This window comes from Musca domestica, unplaced genomic scaffold, assembly GCF_030504385.1.
Source record: "Musca domestica strain aabys unplaced genomic scaffold, Musca_domestica.polishedcontigs.V.1.1 84, whole genome shotgun sequence".
Lineage (NCBI taxonomy): Eukaryota > Metazoa > Arthropoda > Insecta > Diptera > Muscidae > Musca > Musca domestica.
The window spans coordinates 1,942,563-1,957,420 of record NW_026712417.1 but is presented as its reverse complement, the minus strand read 5'-3'; the positions used below and the strand labels follow the sequence as shown (position 1 = coordinate 1,957,420).

Here is a 14,858-nt window from a genome sequence, read left to right as displayed (position 1 = left end):
AACTGCATTTTGAATTTATATATATGTCCATATGGATAATTTGTCTAATATCGGTTGGAGTTTCCGTATTTTGAAATTTAGCTTTTATGGGATTTCGATCGAATTTTACCCTACTGCAAATATCACAATTATTAACATATTTTTGGATTAAAAATTTTAAGTTGGGAAAATATATTTTTCGTTTTAAACCCTCATAATTTTCATTTATACCGGTATGTCCAGTCTCATTTTTGTGATAGTAATGTATTTGTTGATATGTCTCGTCTTCATTTTTCATATCTTGTGCCATATATGCACACCGAACAAATTTAACGGAAGAGTTGCCCTGAAATAGGTCTGTTATCTTTTTTTGTAAAATATAGTACTTTTTATCACTAAGTTCTGTAAAAATTCCAACTATTCCTTTTTTTATATTGTCCATTAGTATTTTATCCACAGTAGCATTTAAATCTTCTGAATTTATAAAAATCTTTTTATTGCCATGTACTTCATCAGTTTCTTTATATTTATCATTTGTCAAAATAATTTGTACTTTAAACCTATTAACTACAGTATCAAGGATATTTATATAATCATTATCGCCTTCCAACTGCGAATGGATGGTTTCCAAATCATCATCACCATTATTGTATAATGATCCATTGGAATCGCTGAAATGGTTAATTTGCCCCGAATCGTTATTAAGTCTGCTTAAGAAATCAGCAACCGTATTATCTCTTCCTCTGATGTACCCAATATTAATATTAAACTCACTTAATTTCATTATCCAGCGATATAGTCGTGGGCTCAATTCCTTTGTCTGAGATTTTACAAGTAACCATTTCAATGGCTGATGGTCTGATAGTATATCGAATTTAATGCCGTACAGATAAGGACGAAAATAGCTAGTTGCCCAAACTATTGCTAGAAGTTCTTTTTCTGTGGCTGAGTAATTACGTTCATGTTTACTAAGTGTCCTGCTGGCGTAGCATATTGGATGTCCATTTTGTTGTAAAACGGCACCAACTGCGATATCGCTAGCATCAGTTGTTAATTGGAAAGGTTTGTGAAAGTCAGGATATTTTAATACTGGGTCTTCTGTCAAGATTCTTTTTAATTTTTCAAATGAATTTATAAAGTTTGGATCATTAACATTTAATCGAACGTCTTTTTGTAAGTATTTAATCATTGGATATGCCACTTTGGCGTAATCTTTTATAAATTTGCGGTAATATCCTGTTATACCCAAAAATGATTTTATACCTTTTATAGTATGAGGTAATTTTAAGTTTAGAATTGTATCGATTTTTTCTGGATTAGGTTTAACTCCTTGTGTTGTCAGCAAGTGGCCTAAGTATAAAGTTTGCTTTGCAAAAAACGAGCATTTATTGATCTGAATTTTTAGATTTACTTTTCTCAAAGCACTAAAAATCTTTCTAATACTTGTCATATGCTCTTGAAGACTGGACGAAAATATAAGTATATCGTCGAGATATACGACACATATCTTATTAATAAACTCACGAAGAACTTGGTTAATCAGCCGTTGAAACGTGGCAGGGGCATTTTTCAACCCAAATGGCATTCGGACGAATTCGTAGTGTCCGTAGGGTGTTGAAAAAGCCGTTTTAGGTCTATCACACTCTTTTACCATAATCTGGTGAAACCCCTTCGCCAAATCTATTGTAGTAAAATATTGCGAACGACCAAGTTTATCCAGTATTGTATCAATGTTGGGGATTGGGAATTTGTCATCAACCGTTAAATCATTGAGTCTCCTATAATCAATGACAATCCTGAATCTTTGTTTTCCTGAGTGATCTATTTTCTTCGGAACAATCCAAAGAGGACTGTTATAAGGAGAATTGCTCTCAGTTATTATACCACCTTCAAGCATTTCTTTTATCTGATTACAAATTTCTTGCTCGTATATGTATGGGTATCTGTAAATTTTGGTATATACAGGTTTATCGGAAATGGTTTTAATCTCATGTTCGACAATAGGTGTATTTCCCAGCCTATCGCCCTCTCGATACACTAAATCGTTAAATGAACATAAAATGTCTTCTAAAGCTAAAGATTCTTCATGATTCAAATTTTTGAATAAATGATCTAAAATTGTGGTTTCAAAATCTAATGTCTCGATTTGGTGAATCTCATCAGCTTCATATGGACAAATTCTAATAAAATCTAGCGTAATATTATTAATTGTCAATGTATCTCTTTCCATGTCAATTATAGCTCCAAGAGGCTTCAATATGTTCTGACCTAAAATTGCATCAAAATCCTTATTAAAAAATTTTGTTAGCTTCCAAGACATTGTTGCCTTTTCACTAAATTCTATGGGTAGGTCTGTAATAATTTCGTGTGTAATTTCCATACTACCATTTAATGACGTAAAGGATATTTTCTTAGAAAGTGGAATTCTTTTAAATTTTGGAAGTTTGGTTTCGTTCATAATGGAAGTAGTTGAGCCGGTGTCAATAAGTGCTTTAATTTTGTTTTCTCCAATAGTAAGATAAATCATTGGAAGTGCCTTTTTGAGGCAGTTGTAAGAAAATTTACTTGTTCTTCCCCGTTTGAATTAACATTTTGGCTGAACTGAATATGGTCTACTTCCATTTCACTATTTACATTAGGTATTGAACTGTTATTTACATTTCCAAAAGATCGATGAACATTAGAGCCGTTGCGTTGATAGTTTCTTGAATATTGGTTACTATTAAATGATCTTGTTTGGCTTGAATTAACATTTATATTTCTATTATTTCCATTGTTATGATTACTATTAACATATAACCTATTACTATTTCTTTTGAAAGAATTATAATCGTAATTATTGTCCCTTTTTGGCTGATCAACATTTTTTTTCTCTTTTTCTAATCTAATCAAACCTTCGCGTTCCAACAAATTAAATGCATCTCTTAATTTATCAATATTTCTGTTAATTACTACAGATGCAAGATTTAAATCAATATTATTTAAAAATGTTTTTAGAATTATTTTCTCTACATATAAGGGACTAAATTCTACAGGTTTCTCTTTGTCGTATTCATATTTTTCGTTTAATTTACATAGTATTTCTCTTAGTTGCTTATAATAGTTAATGATACAAACGTTTTTTGCTTCAAATGCATGTTGATATAATTGGTGATACGATTCGTGGATTCCGAAGTTGCTGATTAATGCCTCTTTTGTCTCATCCCAACTCGGATTTGGGCCCAAGGTCCGTAAAACATGAAGAGCCTCTCCCTGAATTTTATTTAATACAACTCTTTGGTAGATGTACTCTTTCGCTTCGGCATTTTGCTGAATAAGAGAAAATATTGTATCCACCTCTCTTAAAAAGGAAGTGAGAGCATAAGTCTCGTCTCCCCTGTATTCATGAATTCGCTGAGCGTCTTTTAGAATGTCATTCATTGAGAGTGATAATTGGGCCATTTTGATTCACTTAAATTTTCTCTGAGAGTAAAATTATATTTTTTATTGGCTCTCAATTTATTTATTTATTTTTATTTTTTTCTTCTTTGTTTATGTGATCAAAGTCACGTAGCCCTTTTACTCAGTGAATTTGTTGCTTTATTTGGTTACTTTTTTGATTTACTTCACTGTTGTCTTTTTTTTACTTCACTTGGTGGCAATATCTTGTCTTTTTCATATTTTAGTTGTCTGAAGCAACTGCAATTTCTGCCCTTGAATGACCTTGAACGTTCAATTGATTATTTTTTGTTACTGATGTTTTTTTTTCACAACACATTTTTTGACAATTAGTGAATTCAACAAATTTTAAATTAGAATATTCTGTTTTTATTTTTTTTTCAAGTCACATATTCGTATTTAACTTGATTGTTGCAATTTTCTTTTTTTTATCTCATGTTATAATAAACTTTAGTTTATTAATATTTTTTTTGTGATTTTATTAAGGTAGATTCGTTATGTAGACTGCGCCAGTTAAGTAAATAGAAGAAACACACTTTAGTTCAATTAATTTTATTATTTAATATTTGCGACACTTCGCTTTAACTTCTTACATACGACTGAAATGACTCTATGATTTACAACAATACTTATAACATAATTTCTTAAAACTAAGGGTTATGGATGAGAGAGATCAGAATTCAATTTAAAAGGAAAGGAGTAAAGAATAATTTATAAAGAATGAAAATAAAGAAAAAGTAAAACAATATATACAGTGAAGGGCATAATTGAACAATTACGTAACTTGTGCGAAGACTTAGACCTGCATAGACAATTTTTTGTCACAGGCTTTAGCATCCATTACGAACTTCAAATACCACATCTCAAGCAATTTCCGTGGGAATTGTATCTAAAATCATCAAAATACCGAATATTGGGAGCTACCGTTATATGGGGGCTATACGAAGACGTGGACCTGCACAAACAATTTTCCGTCTTAGGGTGTAGTATCCATTTCGAACTTCAAATACCAAATTTGAAACAATTCCGGTGAATAATGTCGTTAAAATCATCAAAACACCGAATATCAGGAGGTACATTTACCATTTACGAACTTAATGGAAAAATAAACATCTATGCAAAATTATAGCCATTTATCTCAATTCATTCGAAAGATAGCGTGATTACAACAGACAGACAGACGGACATCGCTAAATCGACTTAGAATTTTACGCTGATTAAGAATATATATACTTTGTTGGGTCTGACATGAGTATTATAGTATGGTGGAGGGTATAAAAATATATATCGGAGCCGAGTTTCGCAAAATGGAAACGTACGTGTCCGAAATTCACTCCGTTCTAGCTGATATTAGCCATTATTTGCACAATAAACCTGAAATCGTATTAAGCATATATATTGAAGCTATATGCAAATCTTAGCCGTTCACGGTAAAATTTGGCAAAGGTATTTCCGAGGTTTATAAGATATCTAGTACCAAATATCATTGTTGTCGAATGCATATTACGAATGTGAGGGACATAATCACCAAATCGGATGAAACATATTTTCTCCAAATTTGATGTACTTGCTTCTAGACTGAATTCGGTCGGATGTACCGAAATTCAGGAATTTTTGACAAATATTGGCCATTTGCTGCACAATTAACCAGAAAACTGTTAAATATATATAGGAGAGCTATAACCAAATCTGAACCGATCTTCATAAAATTTGGCAAAGGTCTTTCCGAGCACTATAATATATCTGGTACCAAATATCATTGTGGTCAAATGCATATTACGCTTGTGAGGGACTTTTAACTCCAAATCAGATAAAACGTATATATGGTAGCAATATCTATATCTGAACCGATTTACAGCAAATTTGAAGTACTGCTTTATAGTATAAATTCATTCGTAATTGCCAATATTCAGTCCATTTGGGGTGATATTTGGTATATATATTTGATGCACAATAAGCCTGATATGGGATAAAGATTTATATGGCAGCTATATCCTAATCTAAACCGATCTCGATAAAATTTCACAGAGGTATTTTCGGGCAGTATGTGATGTCTGGTACCAAATACCATTCTTCTGTAGTGCATATTACGTATGTGACATAGACTCTAATGGAGGTCGAAATATATATACTTTGTGGGTTCTAAAATGCTCAATGTACATTACTTAAAATCGGTCGTTGATACAATTTCTGTCATAATGAGGAATAGCCCCCACTAAGATGTAAATGATTAAAAAGCGAATATTTAACTTTATATATTTAATGGTCCTATGTAATTTTACGTATATGTGCTTTGAGCTATATCAACTTAGATTGATTAAAATTTTTCGGAAATTCTCATAAAATTTTTATCGAAAAAGTTAAAAACTAGAATTGTTTTAAAACTCATCAAATTCTTACTCAAAACTGCTCTTTCTTGCTCTTCTCGTTCGCTGATTTGTAATTTTGGTGCAAACATCAAAAAAGTCTCCCTTATCTTACTTGCCTATATCATATTTTTAAAATTCTAGCTCTAAACTGAATATTATGAGTATGGTACATTCAGTACTTTTTCTTAAATTGTAGTCAATTATATAAATTGTAAACGCAATTAAAATTCATAGCAGAACCCTTTTTATTTTCACCTCTTCTATGTTTTCTTCAACACGCACATTTATCATTTTAAGTATTTTTCATGTACCTTAAAATATTTCACATTTAATATCCTTAAGGACATATTTAACAGCACCTTAGTTGGGAAAGAAAATTTCACATTTATTTTCCTCGAACATCTCCAGCCATTTGAAGAACATTAACCATGTCTTGTCTTGTCTTCCTATTTCTCTCCATCAACAGCAAAGATGTACGTCTACCCGTCCAATTACAAAGAGCCATGGCTGCCGAGGCAGAGGCAGCACGAGAGGCACGTGCCAAAGTCATAGCCGCCGAGGGTGAACAGAAAGCCTCGAGAGCATTAAGAGAAGCCTCCGAAGTTATTGGCGATTCACCGGCAGCATTACAGCTACGTTATTTACAGGTAAATTTCGAATGAAATAAAATCATTTGTTATTTAGATAAATGATGAAATGTCTTTCTTTTGTATCTTTTCTCTCTTTCTCCTTCTGCGTTTTCTTTGCTTCCCTTTGTCGTTACAATTTCAATGGACAGACATTGAGTGCCATTTCAGCCGAGAAGAACTCAACCATCGTATTCCCATTGCCCATTGATCTGATAACGTATTTCCTCAAGTCGAACGATGCTGATACAATAAAAACCGCCGCCAATACAGCCCAGGCCATTGCTGACCGCGAAGCCGTTCCCACACCCGTCATAGTGCCATCCACCGTAGCCGGGGCTGCATCGATGATGGCGGGCATGGGTCCCATACCGACAACGAGCAGCAATGTGAACAATGTGAATCATGAAACCAATGGCATTGTTACTGCAGCTATGTAAAATTGCTTGCTCTGAGAAAAAAGGAAACAAAATGAATATGAGAATAGATAGAGAGAGCGCGAGTTGTAGCAACAAATAAAAAAGAAGCAAAAAACAAAAAAAAAAAAACAAAAAACGTTAGTGTCAGTCAGTGCAAATATTTTGAGATGTACCCAAATACAGAAACAACAACAATAAATACAAATAAGATGGCATTTACTTATGTATACAGATGAACATAAAGCCCCCTTATTCCCATTCTCCAACCCCTCCCCCCACGATCCCGTTCAAAATACACAAACTAAGCAAATTGATTTCCCTCTCTCTCTCCCCAATAAAATGCATGATCCTCCCCCTTAAATGATGTTGAAAAGAGAAGATTAAATGAAAATCCAGAAAAAGTAAAAGTAATAATAATAATAATGATGATGATGAAGAAAATAATAACAAGACCCCTCCAGAACTTACGATTTCACAAAACAGGCAATACAAGGATTAAAAAAAAAACACAAAAATAAAATTATTAAAAAAGAGGAACTTAATCAAAGCTGTAAACAATAACCGATCACAATCCATCTCACTCTCATTTACGATTCGAACTCTAATAAATACACGAAAAATTGTGTTCTTGTTCGCCACACAAGATTATTTTCATGGCATTAGAGTGATCGATTGTTACGTTTCAATATGACATCATCAAAATAAGTTTTATTAACCTTGTTTGTTGTATCGAATAGTTTTACTATGAATAAGTTTAAAAAGATCGGCATTTGTGTCACCATGGGAAAACGCAACCAAAATCCAAATAGGTTGGCCACGCGAACCCTAAAATTTGGGTTCAGCATTATACAAGCAGTATGCCAGATCCTTTAAAATTCTGAGTCTCTTTGCAATGTATTCTACACCTAGCTGTCAATTCTGTGCAGAAAGATTCCATTCCATATCATGATAGCTCGCTTTGAACGAAAAGATAACCGACATGCATTGCTTTTAATCAGTGCTACAAATATTAAAGGGAGGAATACAATATTCTGTCAAAATGTACCGGAAGAAGTCAAATTTTAATTAAAATACATAACTAATGATATAGGCAGATAGGTCTTTTGAGAAATATTGATAAGGCCTTTGAACATCAATAAAGGGAGAATATCGTTGCATGGGTCTGTATCAAAACTTGGACTCAATTTAAAGATTTTTGGCGATGGTTTTTATATACCCTCCACCAAAGTATGGAGGGTATATTAAGTTTGTCATTCCGTTTGTAACACCTCGAAATATTCATTTTAGAACCCACAAACTATATATATTCTCGATCAGCATAAAATTCTATGTCGATTTAGCGATATCCTTCCGTCTGCCCTTCTATACGTCTATGGAAATCACTCTAGCTTCCGAACGAAATGAAGTAGGTTGATAGAATTTTACTCCAATATGTATTGTGTATGCAGGACTTGTGGTATTTAAAATGGGTCATGAAGGTCCACGTTTTGGTATAGCCCCCATATACTGGTACCTCCCGTTATTCGGTATTTTGATGATTTTAGCGACATTATTCATCAGAATTCTTTCAAATTTGGTATTTGATGTTTGAAATGAATACTGCAGCCTAAGACAGAAAATTGTCTGTGCAGGTTAACGTCTTCGTATATTCCCCTTATAATTGTACCTTCCTTTTTCCGGCATTTTGGTGATTTCAGCGACCTTATTTACCCGAATTGTTTCCAATTTGGTGTTTGAATTTCGTAATGGATACTTCAGCCTAAGAAAGAAAATTGTTCGTGCAGGTCCACATCTTCGTATAGCTACCATATAATGGTACCTCCCGATATTCGGTATTTTGATGATTTTAGCGACATTATTCACCGATTTTTTTTCAATTTTCGCATTTGAATATTGTAATGGCTTATGACAAAAGTGGCCTATGCATGTCCATACCCTAATACAACTGCTTACCGAATGAAGCAGTTAAGATTATAACAGAATTTTTATTCAACGTAATTGTCTCAAATTTGGCATTTGAAGTTTGTTATGAATACTACAGCTTACGACAGAAAATTGTCTGTGCAGGTCCACGTCTTCGTATAGCACCAATATAACGGTACCTCCCTATATTCGGTATTTTGATGTTTTTAGCGACATTATTCACCGATTTTTTTTCAATTTTCGCATTTGAATATTGTAATGGCTTATGACAAAAGTGGCCTATGCATGTCCATACCCTAATACAACTGCTTACCGAATGAAGCAGTTAAGATTATAACAGAATTTTTAACGGATTTTTTTTATACCCTACACCACATAGTGGTAAGGGTATTATGTCTTTGTGCATTTCTTTGTAACAAGCAAAAGGCAACGAGATAGACCCATAGTACCTTTTGATGATCTGCATAGAATAACATTCTGAGTCGATTTATGCATGTCCGTCCCTCCGTCCGTCTGTCCGTCTGTCCATGTATTTTTGTAAACAAAGTACAGTTCGCATTTATTGCCCTATCCAGATGAAAATTTGCACAAATCATTTGTTTGGCCCAAGGACGAACCCTATTGAAATTGGAAACAATCGGTCAAAATTTAGATATATCTCCCATATATATCTTCGTCCGATTTGCCTTTTATTGTGCACCAAACGTGTAATATCATCCCGAATAGTATGGAATTTTGCACATACAATCAAATTAGGCCTGAAAATAAGAATGCCAAATTTCATCGAAATCGGTTCAGATATGGCCATAGCTACCATATATATTGTTCATCCGATTTGTTATTTTAGTCCTCCGCAGCCGTAATATGCACTCTGTAACAACAATATTTGGGGAAATATATCAAATGCAGCTCAGAAATACGTTTGCTAAATTTTATCGAGATCGGTTCAGATTTGGATATAGCTCCCATTTATAACTTCGTCCGATTTACCTTTTATTGTGCACCAAACGTCTAATATTTGCCCAAATTGGATGAAATTTGGCACTTACGACCGAATTGAGTCTAGAAGCTAGTATGTCAAATTTGGTGAAGATCGGTTCAGATATAGCTATAGCTCCCATATATACTGTTCATCCGATTTGTCATATTTGTTACCCACAGCCGTAATATGCACTCCGTAACAACGATATTCAGAGAAATATACCAAATACAGCTCAGAAATATCTTTGCCAAATTTTATCGAGATCGGTTCCGATTTGGATATAGCCCACATATATATTTTTATCCGATTTCAAATTAATTGTGCGCCAAATGGGCAATACAAGTCCGAATTTAAAAGATACAAATGCTTCGGCATATTTAGTCCTTTGAACTTTAAACTATAATTATAATCATAGCGTGTATGATTGAATTCTCGCATAAAAACTTTTAATTGTTATGTGGAGCTCTACTAAATTAGCAAAGTGGTGTAGGGTATCATAAAGTCGGCCCCGCCCGACATTAAGACTTTCTTTACTGGTTTGGTATATTATAATGGTTTTACTGTGCAGAAAGATTCCATAAATTAGGTCGATTTCCATTCCATATCATGACAGCTCGTTTTGGCCGAAAAGATAACTGACATACTCTTAAACGTAATTTTTTGATTTTGATGCTATAAATATTGAAGGGAGGAATACAATATTCTGTCAAAATGTACCGGAAGAAGTCAAATTTTAATTAAAATACATAACTAATTATAGGCAGGTAGGTCTACACAAAATTTCATTTTTCAAATTTCAAACAATTCCGTGAAAAAATTGGCTACGATCATCAAAATACCGAATATCGGGAGGATAGGAGTTGACTTTTATAGAAACTGTGCAATATAAACAGATGAACCCTTTATGGAATATCAATACTGAATTTTAAGCAATTCCGTTAGAAAGTGTGATTTAAATCGTAAAATACTGAATATCGGGAAGGCTCTTTATATGAGGGCTATAGGACAAAGTGGATCTATAATGACAGTTTTCTGGATGTAGAATCTAATATGAACTAAAAATATCGAATTTTCGTTATTCCTCTGAAAACTGATCCTAAAATCATCAAAATACCGAATATGGGAAGATACAAATATATGGGGACTATAGGAAAACATGGACGTATATGGACAATATTTTGTCGATAGATAGATCAAAATTTTAACTCTAAATATCAAAACTTAAACTATTTCGCTTGCAAATGTGACTTAAATTGTCAAAATTACGAACAACGGGAGGTACTGTTACATGGAGGCTTCACGAAAAAGTGAATCCATAAAGACAAAGTTCTGCCACGGGAGGTAGATCCCAATATAAACTCTAAATACCGAATTTTAAACTATCACTTTAGAAAGTGTGGGAAAAATCGTCAAAATGCCGGATATGGGGAAGTACAACTATATGGGAGCTATAGATAAACGTTGACCAAGGTTAGGTAAGGTTAAAAGGATTCATGGTTGTGTAAACAACCACTCGACTCGGTGACCTATTGGTCTATTGTGTTCGTCCTAATTTAGAGAAGATGGAAGCTTAGAATAATAAAAGGGAAGTTAACGAATAGTGAAGAAGCGTGAATTTGAAGATAGGACTAGAGAAGTTAGTAGGTTTGTATCCACTGTGTATTCAGCCATTTTAGTCTTCTGGCTTATTGAAGAATGACTACTGGCTCGGTCGGGAGCACAAGTCGGTCAGAATTTGCTTACCCACTCCGATAAGAGTTGTGCAGTGGCAGAGTAAGTGCTCCACCGCCTCAATTTCCTCCTCGTCTTGACAAAGCCTGCAGTATTCAGCATCGTCCCCCGCCCACCCTTAGAAGTCATGGCAATTATGTTGTAGTGTCCTGTAATTAGGCCCACCACAAGCGTCATGTCCGACTTTGTCGGGGAAGTGATCAGGGATCAGAATATGAGTGACCTTGATCTCCTTTGGAGACTTTACATTCCCTCCCAATTAGCCAGTTCGGTTGAAAATTTCTAAGATAAAGTTTATGCAGTATTTGGAAGAAGTGGCAGATAGGTGGCTTCACTGAGCTCTCAATTTCTAGATCTACTGACCCAGATCAGCGTCTGGTCAATTCTATAGCCGATTCATTGCCAGATATGTTGCAGTGTCCAGGGATCTAACAGAGTTTGAGAGACGACTTACCTTTCCTGTAAAATATGGCTATTCTTCGAACTTGATCCGACTGCAGACAAAATACCACTCTATGCAAAATGTTATTTTCCTACCGCATGCCGTTAGGACTCTAACGTGATAACAACAGACGGACGGGCGGACAGACAGACCGACGGAAAAACATTGCTATATCGACATAGAATCTTATGCTGATCAAGAATATATACTTTGTTGAGTCGCAAATGATTATTTCGATGAGTTACAAATAAAATGACAAACTTAATTTACCCTCCATGCTATGTATGGTGAAAGGTATTAAAAAGCTATATTTCAAGTTTCCAGGATTCCAGGTTCAAGAAATTCTAGAAAAAAAACTAAGAAAATCAGGAGGAATAATTATGTTTCATTTTGCTAACCTGTCTAAAAGTTTAACAAGTTAAAAAGCATAAAGTTCGGCCGGGCCGAACTTTTAATACCCTCCACCATTTGCAACGAATTTGGAAATTTTCAAAAAATAAAATCCTTAAAAAATTCTTTTAAAATTTTAAAAATACCGAATATAGCCGTTATATTGGGGTCTAAACGACGTGGACATACATATGCATTGTTTGTCATAAGCCATTACCATATTCAAATTCGAAACTGGACCCGCACCGACAATTTTCTGTCACAGACTGTAGTTCCTATAATGAACTTCAAATACCAAATTTTAAACAATTCCGGTTAATAATGTCGCTACAATCATCAAAATACCGAACATAGCGAGGTGCCGTTATATGGGGGCTATAGGAAGACGTGGACCTGCACAGACAATTTTCAGTCTTAGGGTGTAGTATCCATTTGGAACTTCAAATACCAGATTTGATAAACGTCGCTAAAATCATAAAAATACCGAATATATAGGGAGGTACCGTTATATTGGGGCTATACGAAGACGTGGACCTGCAAAGACAATTTTCTGTCTTAGGGTGTAGTATCCATTTGGAACTTCAAATACCAGATTTGAAACAATTCCGGTGAATAACGTCGCTAAAATCATCAAAATACCGAATATAGGGGGGTTACCGTTATATGGGAGCTATATGAAAACGTGGACCTACTTTGTTGGGTCTGACATGAGTATTTCGAGGAGTTACAAACGGAATGACAAAGTTAATATACCCTCCATAGTATGGTGGAGGGTATAAAAATGGCCGAACTTAACTGCTTTTTATACCCTACATTATGTTTTTGTGCATTTGTTTGTAACAGGCAAAAGGAAACGAGATAGACCCATAGTTCCTTTTGATGATCAGCACAGAATCACATTCTGAGTCGATTTATGCATGTCCGTCCGTCCGTCTCTCCATGTATTTTTGTAAACAAAGTACAGTTCGCATTTATTGACCTATCCAGATGAAATTTTGCACAAATCATTTGTTTGGCCCAAGGACGAACCCTATTGAAATTGGAGGTAATCGGTCAAAATTTATATATAGCTCTCATATATATCTTCGTCCGATTTGCCTTTTATTTTGCACCAAACGTGTAATATCAGTCCGAATAGTATGGAATTTTGCATGTGCGATCATATTGGACCCGAAAATAAGTATGCCAAATTTGATCGAAATCGGTTCAGATATAGCTATAGCTCCCATATATATTGTTCATCCGATTTGTTATTTTTGTCCTCCGCAGCCGTAATATGCACTCTGTAACAACAATATTTGGGGAAATATATCAAATACAGTTCAGAAATACATTTGCTAAATTTTATCGAGATCGGTTCAGATTAGGATATAGCTCCCATATATAACTTCGTCCGATTTACCTTGGATCGTGCACCAAACGTTTAATATTTGTCCAAATTGGATGAAATTTGGCACTCACGACCGAATTGAGTCTAGAAGTTAGTATGTCAAATTTGGTGAAGATCGGTTCAGATATAGCTATAGCTCCGATATATACTGTTCATCCGATTTGTCATATTTGTTACACACAGCCGTAATATGCACTCCGTAACAACGATATTCAGGGAAATATATCAAATACCTCTGAGAAATATCTTTGCCAAATTTAATCGAGATCGGTTCCGATTTGGATATAGCTCCCATATATATTTTTATCCGATTTAAAATTAATTGTGCACCAAATCATGGTACAATGAATTCAAGGTAGGGCAGAACTACCATATGATTTCAATTTTTTTATTTTCTTGGCTTAATATGTCATCTTTATTTGTTTATGCATGTGTTTTCTTTTCAATAACAAAAAAATTGTTCAGAAAATATTCAATTTCGGGTGTTTTCAAAATGTTTATTTCAACGTATACATTGACAAAATCTAGAGTTTTTGTAGCGAAATAATCCTTTAGAGATATATAGTACATGATTTTGAAAAGAAGTTCTAACCTTTCATTCAGTTATCGCGTTTTTCAATTATTTATTCAAAATAAATGCAACAAGTTTTTTGATTTTTTATTGTTTTGATACTAATTCTGACATTACAAGCCAAACAGGTAGACCTCTATACTTGCAATTTTTTCAAAGTTGACCTACCTTCTCTTCATTGTACCGTGCACCAAATGGGCAATACAAGTCCGAATTAAAAAGATACAAATGCTTCGGCATATTTAGTTCTTTGAACTTTAAATTATAATTATAATCATAGCGTGTATGATTGAATTCTCCCATAAAAACTTTTAATTGTTATGCGCAGCTCATTTAAATGAGCTAAGTGGTGTAGGGTATCATAAAGTCGGCCCGCCCGACTTTAAGACTTTCTTTACTGGTTTACTTGTTGGATTTGAATTACATCCGAACATGAACGGCTAGGAAATTATATAAATTAGTGCTAAGGTATGGGCACCATCTTTGGTCGTATTATATGCTCGTATTATGTTACTAGACTGTTTTAGATGTAAAGATGGGCCACCCAATAATGACCTTTTTGATAGCTCTTTAGAATTTCCGCCTATGGGTTCCCGGA

At 34.2% G+C, this 14,858-nt stretch overlaps 1 protein-coding gene across 2 annotated transcripts in view; it reads left to right on the top strand.

The window, feature by feature from the left end:
* LOC101894182 (band 7 protein AGAP004871) overlaps positions 1-12,230 on the top strand; it is a 94,987-nt gene extending 82,757 nt beyond the window's left edge. For both annotated transcript variants that reach the window (XM_059131250.1, XM_059131249.1), the window contains exons 7-8: positions 6,253-6,433; positions 6,565-12,230. In XM_059131250.1, coding sequence (XP_058987233.1) covers positions 6,253-6,433; positions 6,565-6,852 — 469 coding nt within the window. In that variant the 3' untranslated portion in view covers positions 6,853-12,230. The remainder of the gene's footprint in view (positions 1-6,252; positions 6,434-6,564) is intronic.
* The last annotated feature ends 2,628 nt before the right edge of the window (positions 12,231-14,858 follow it).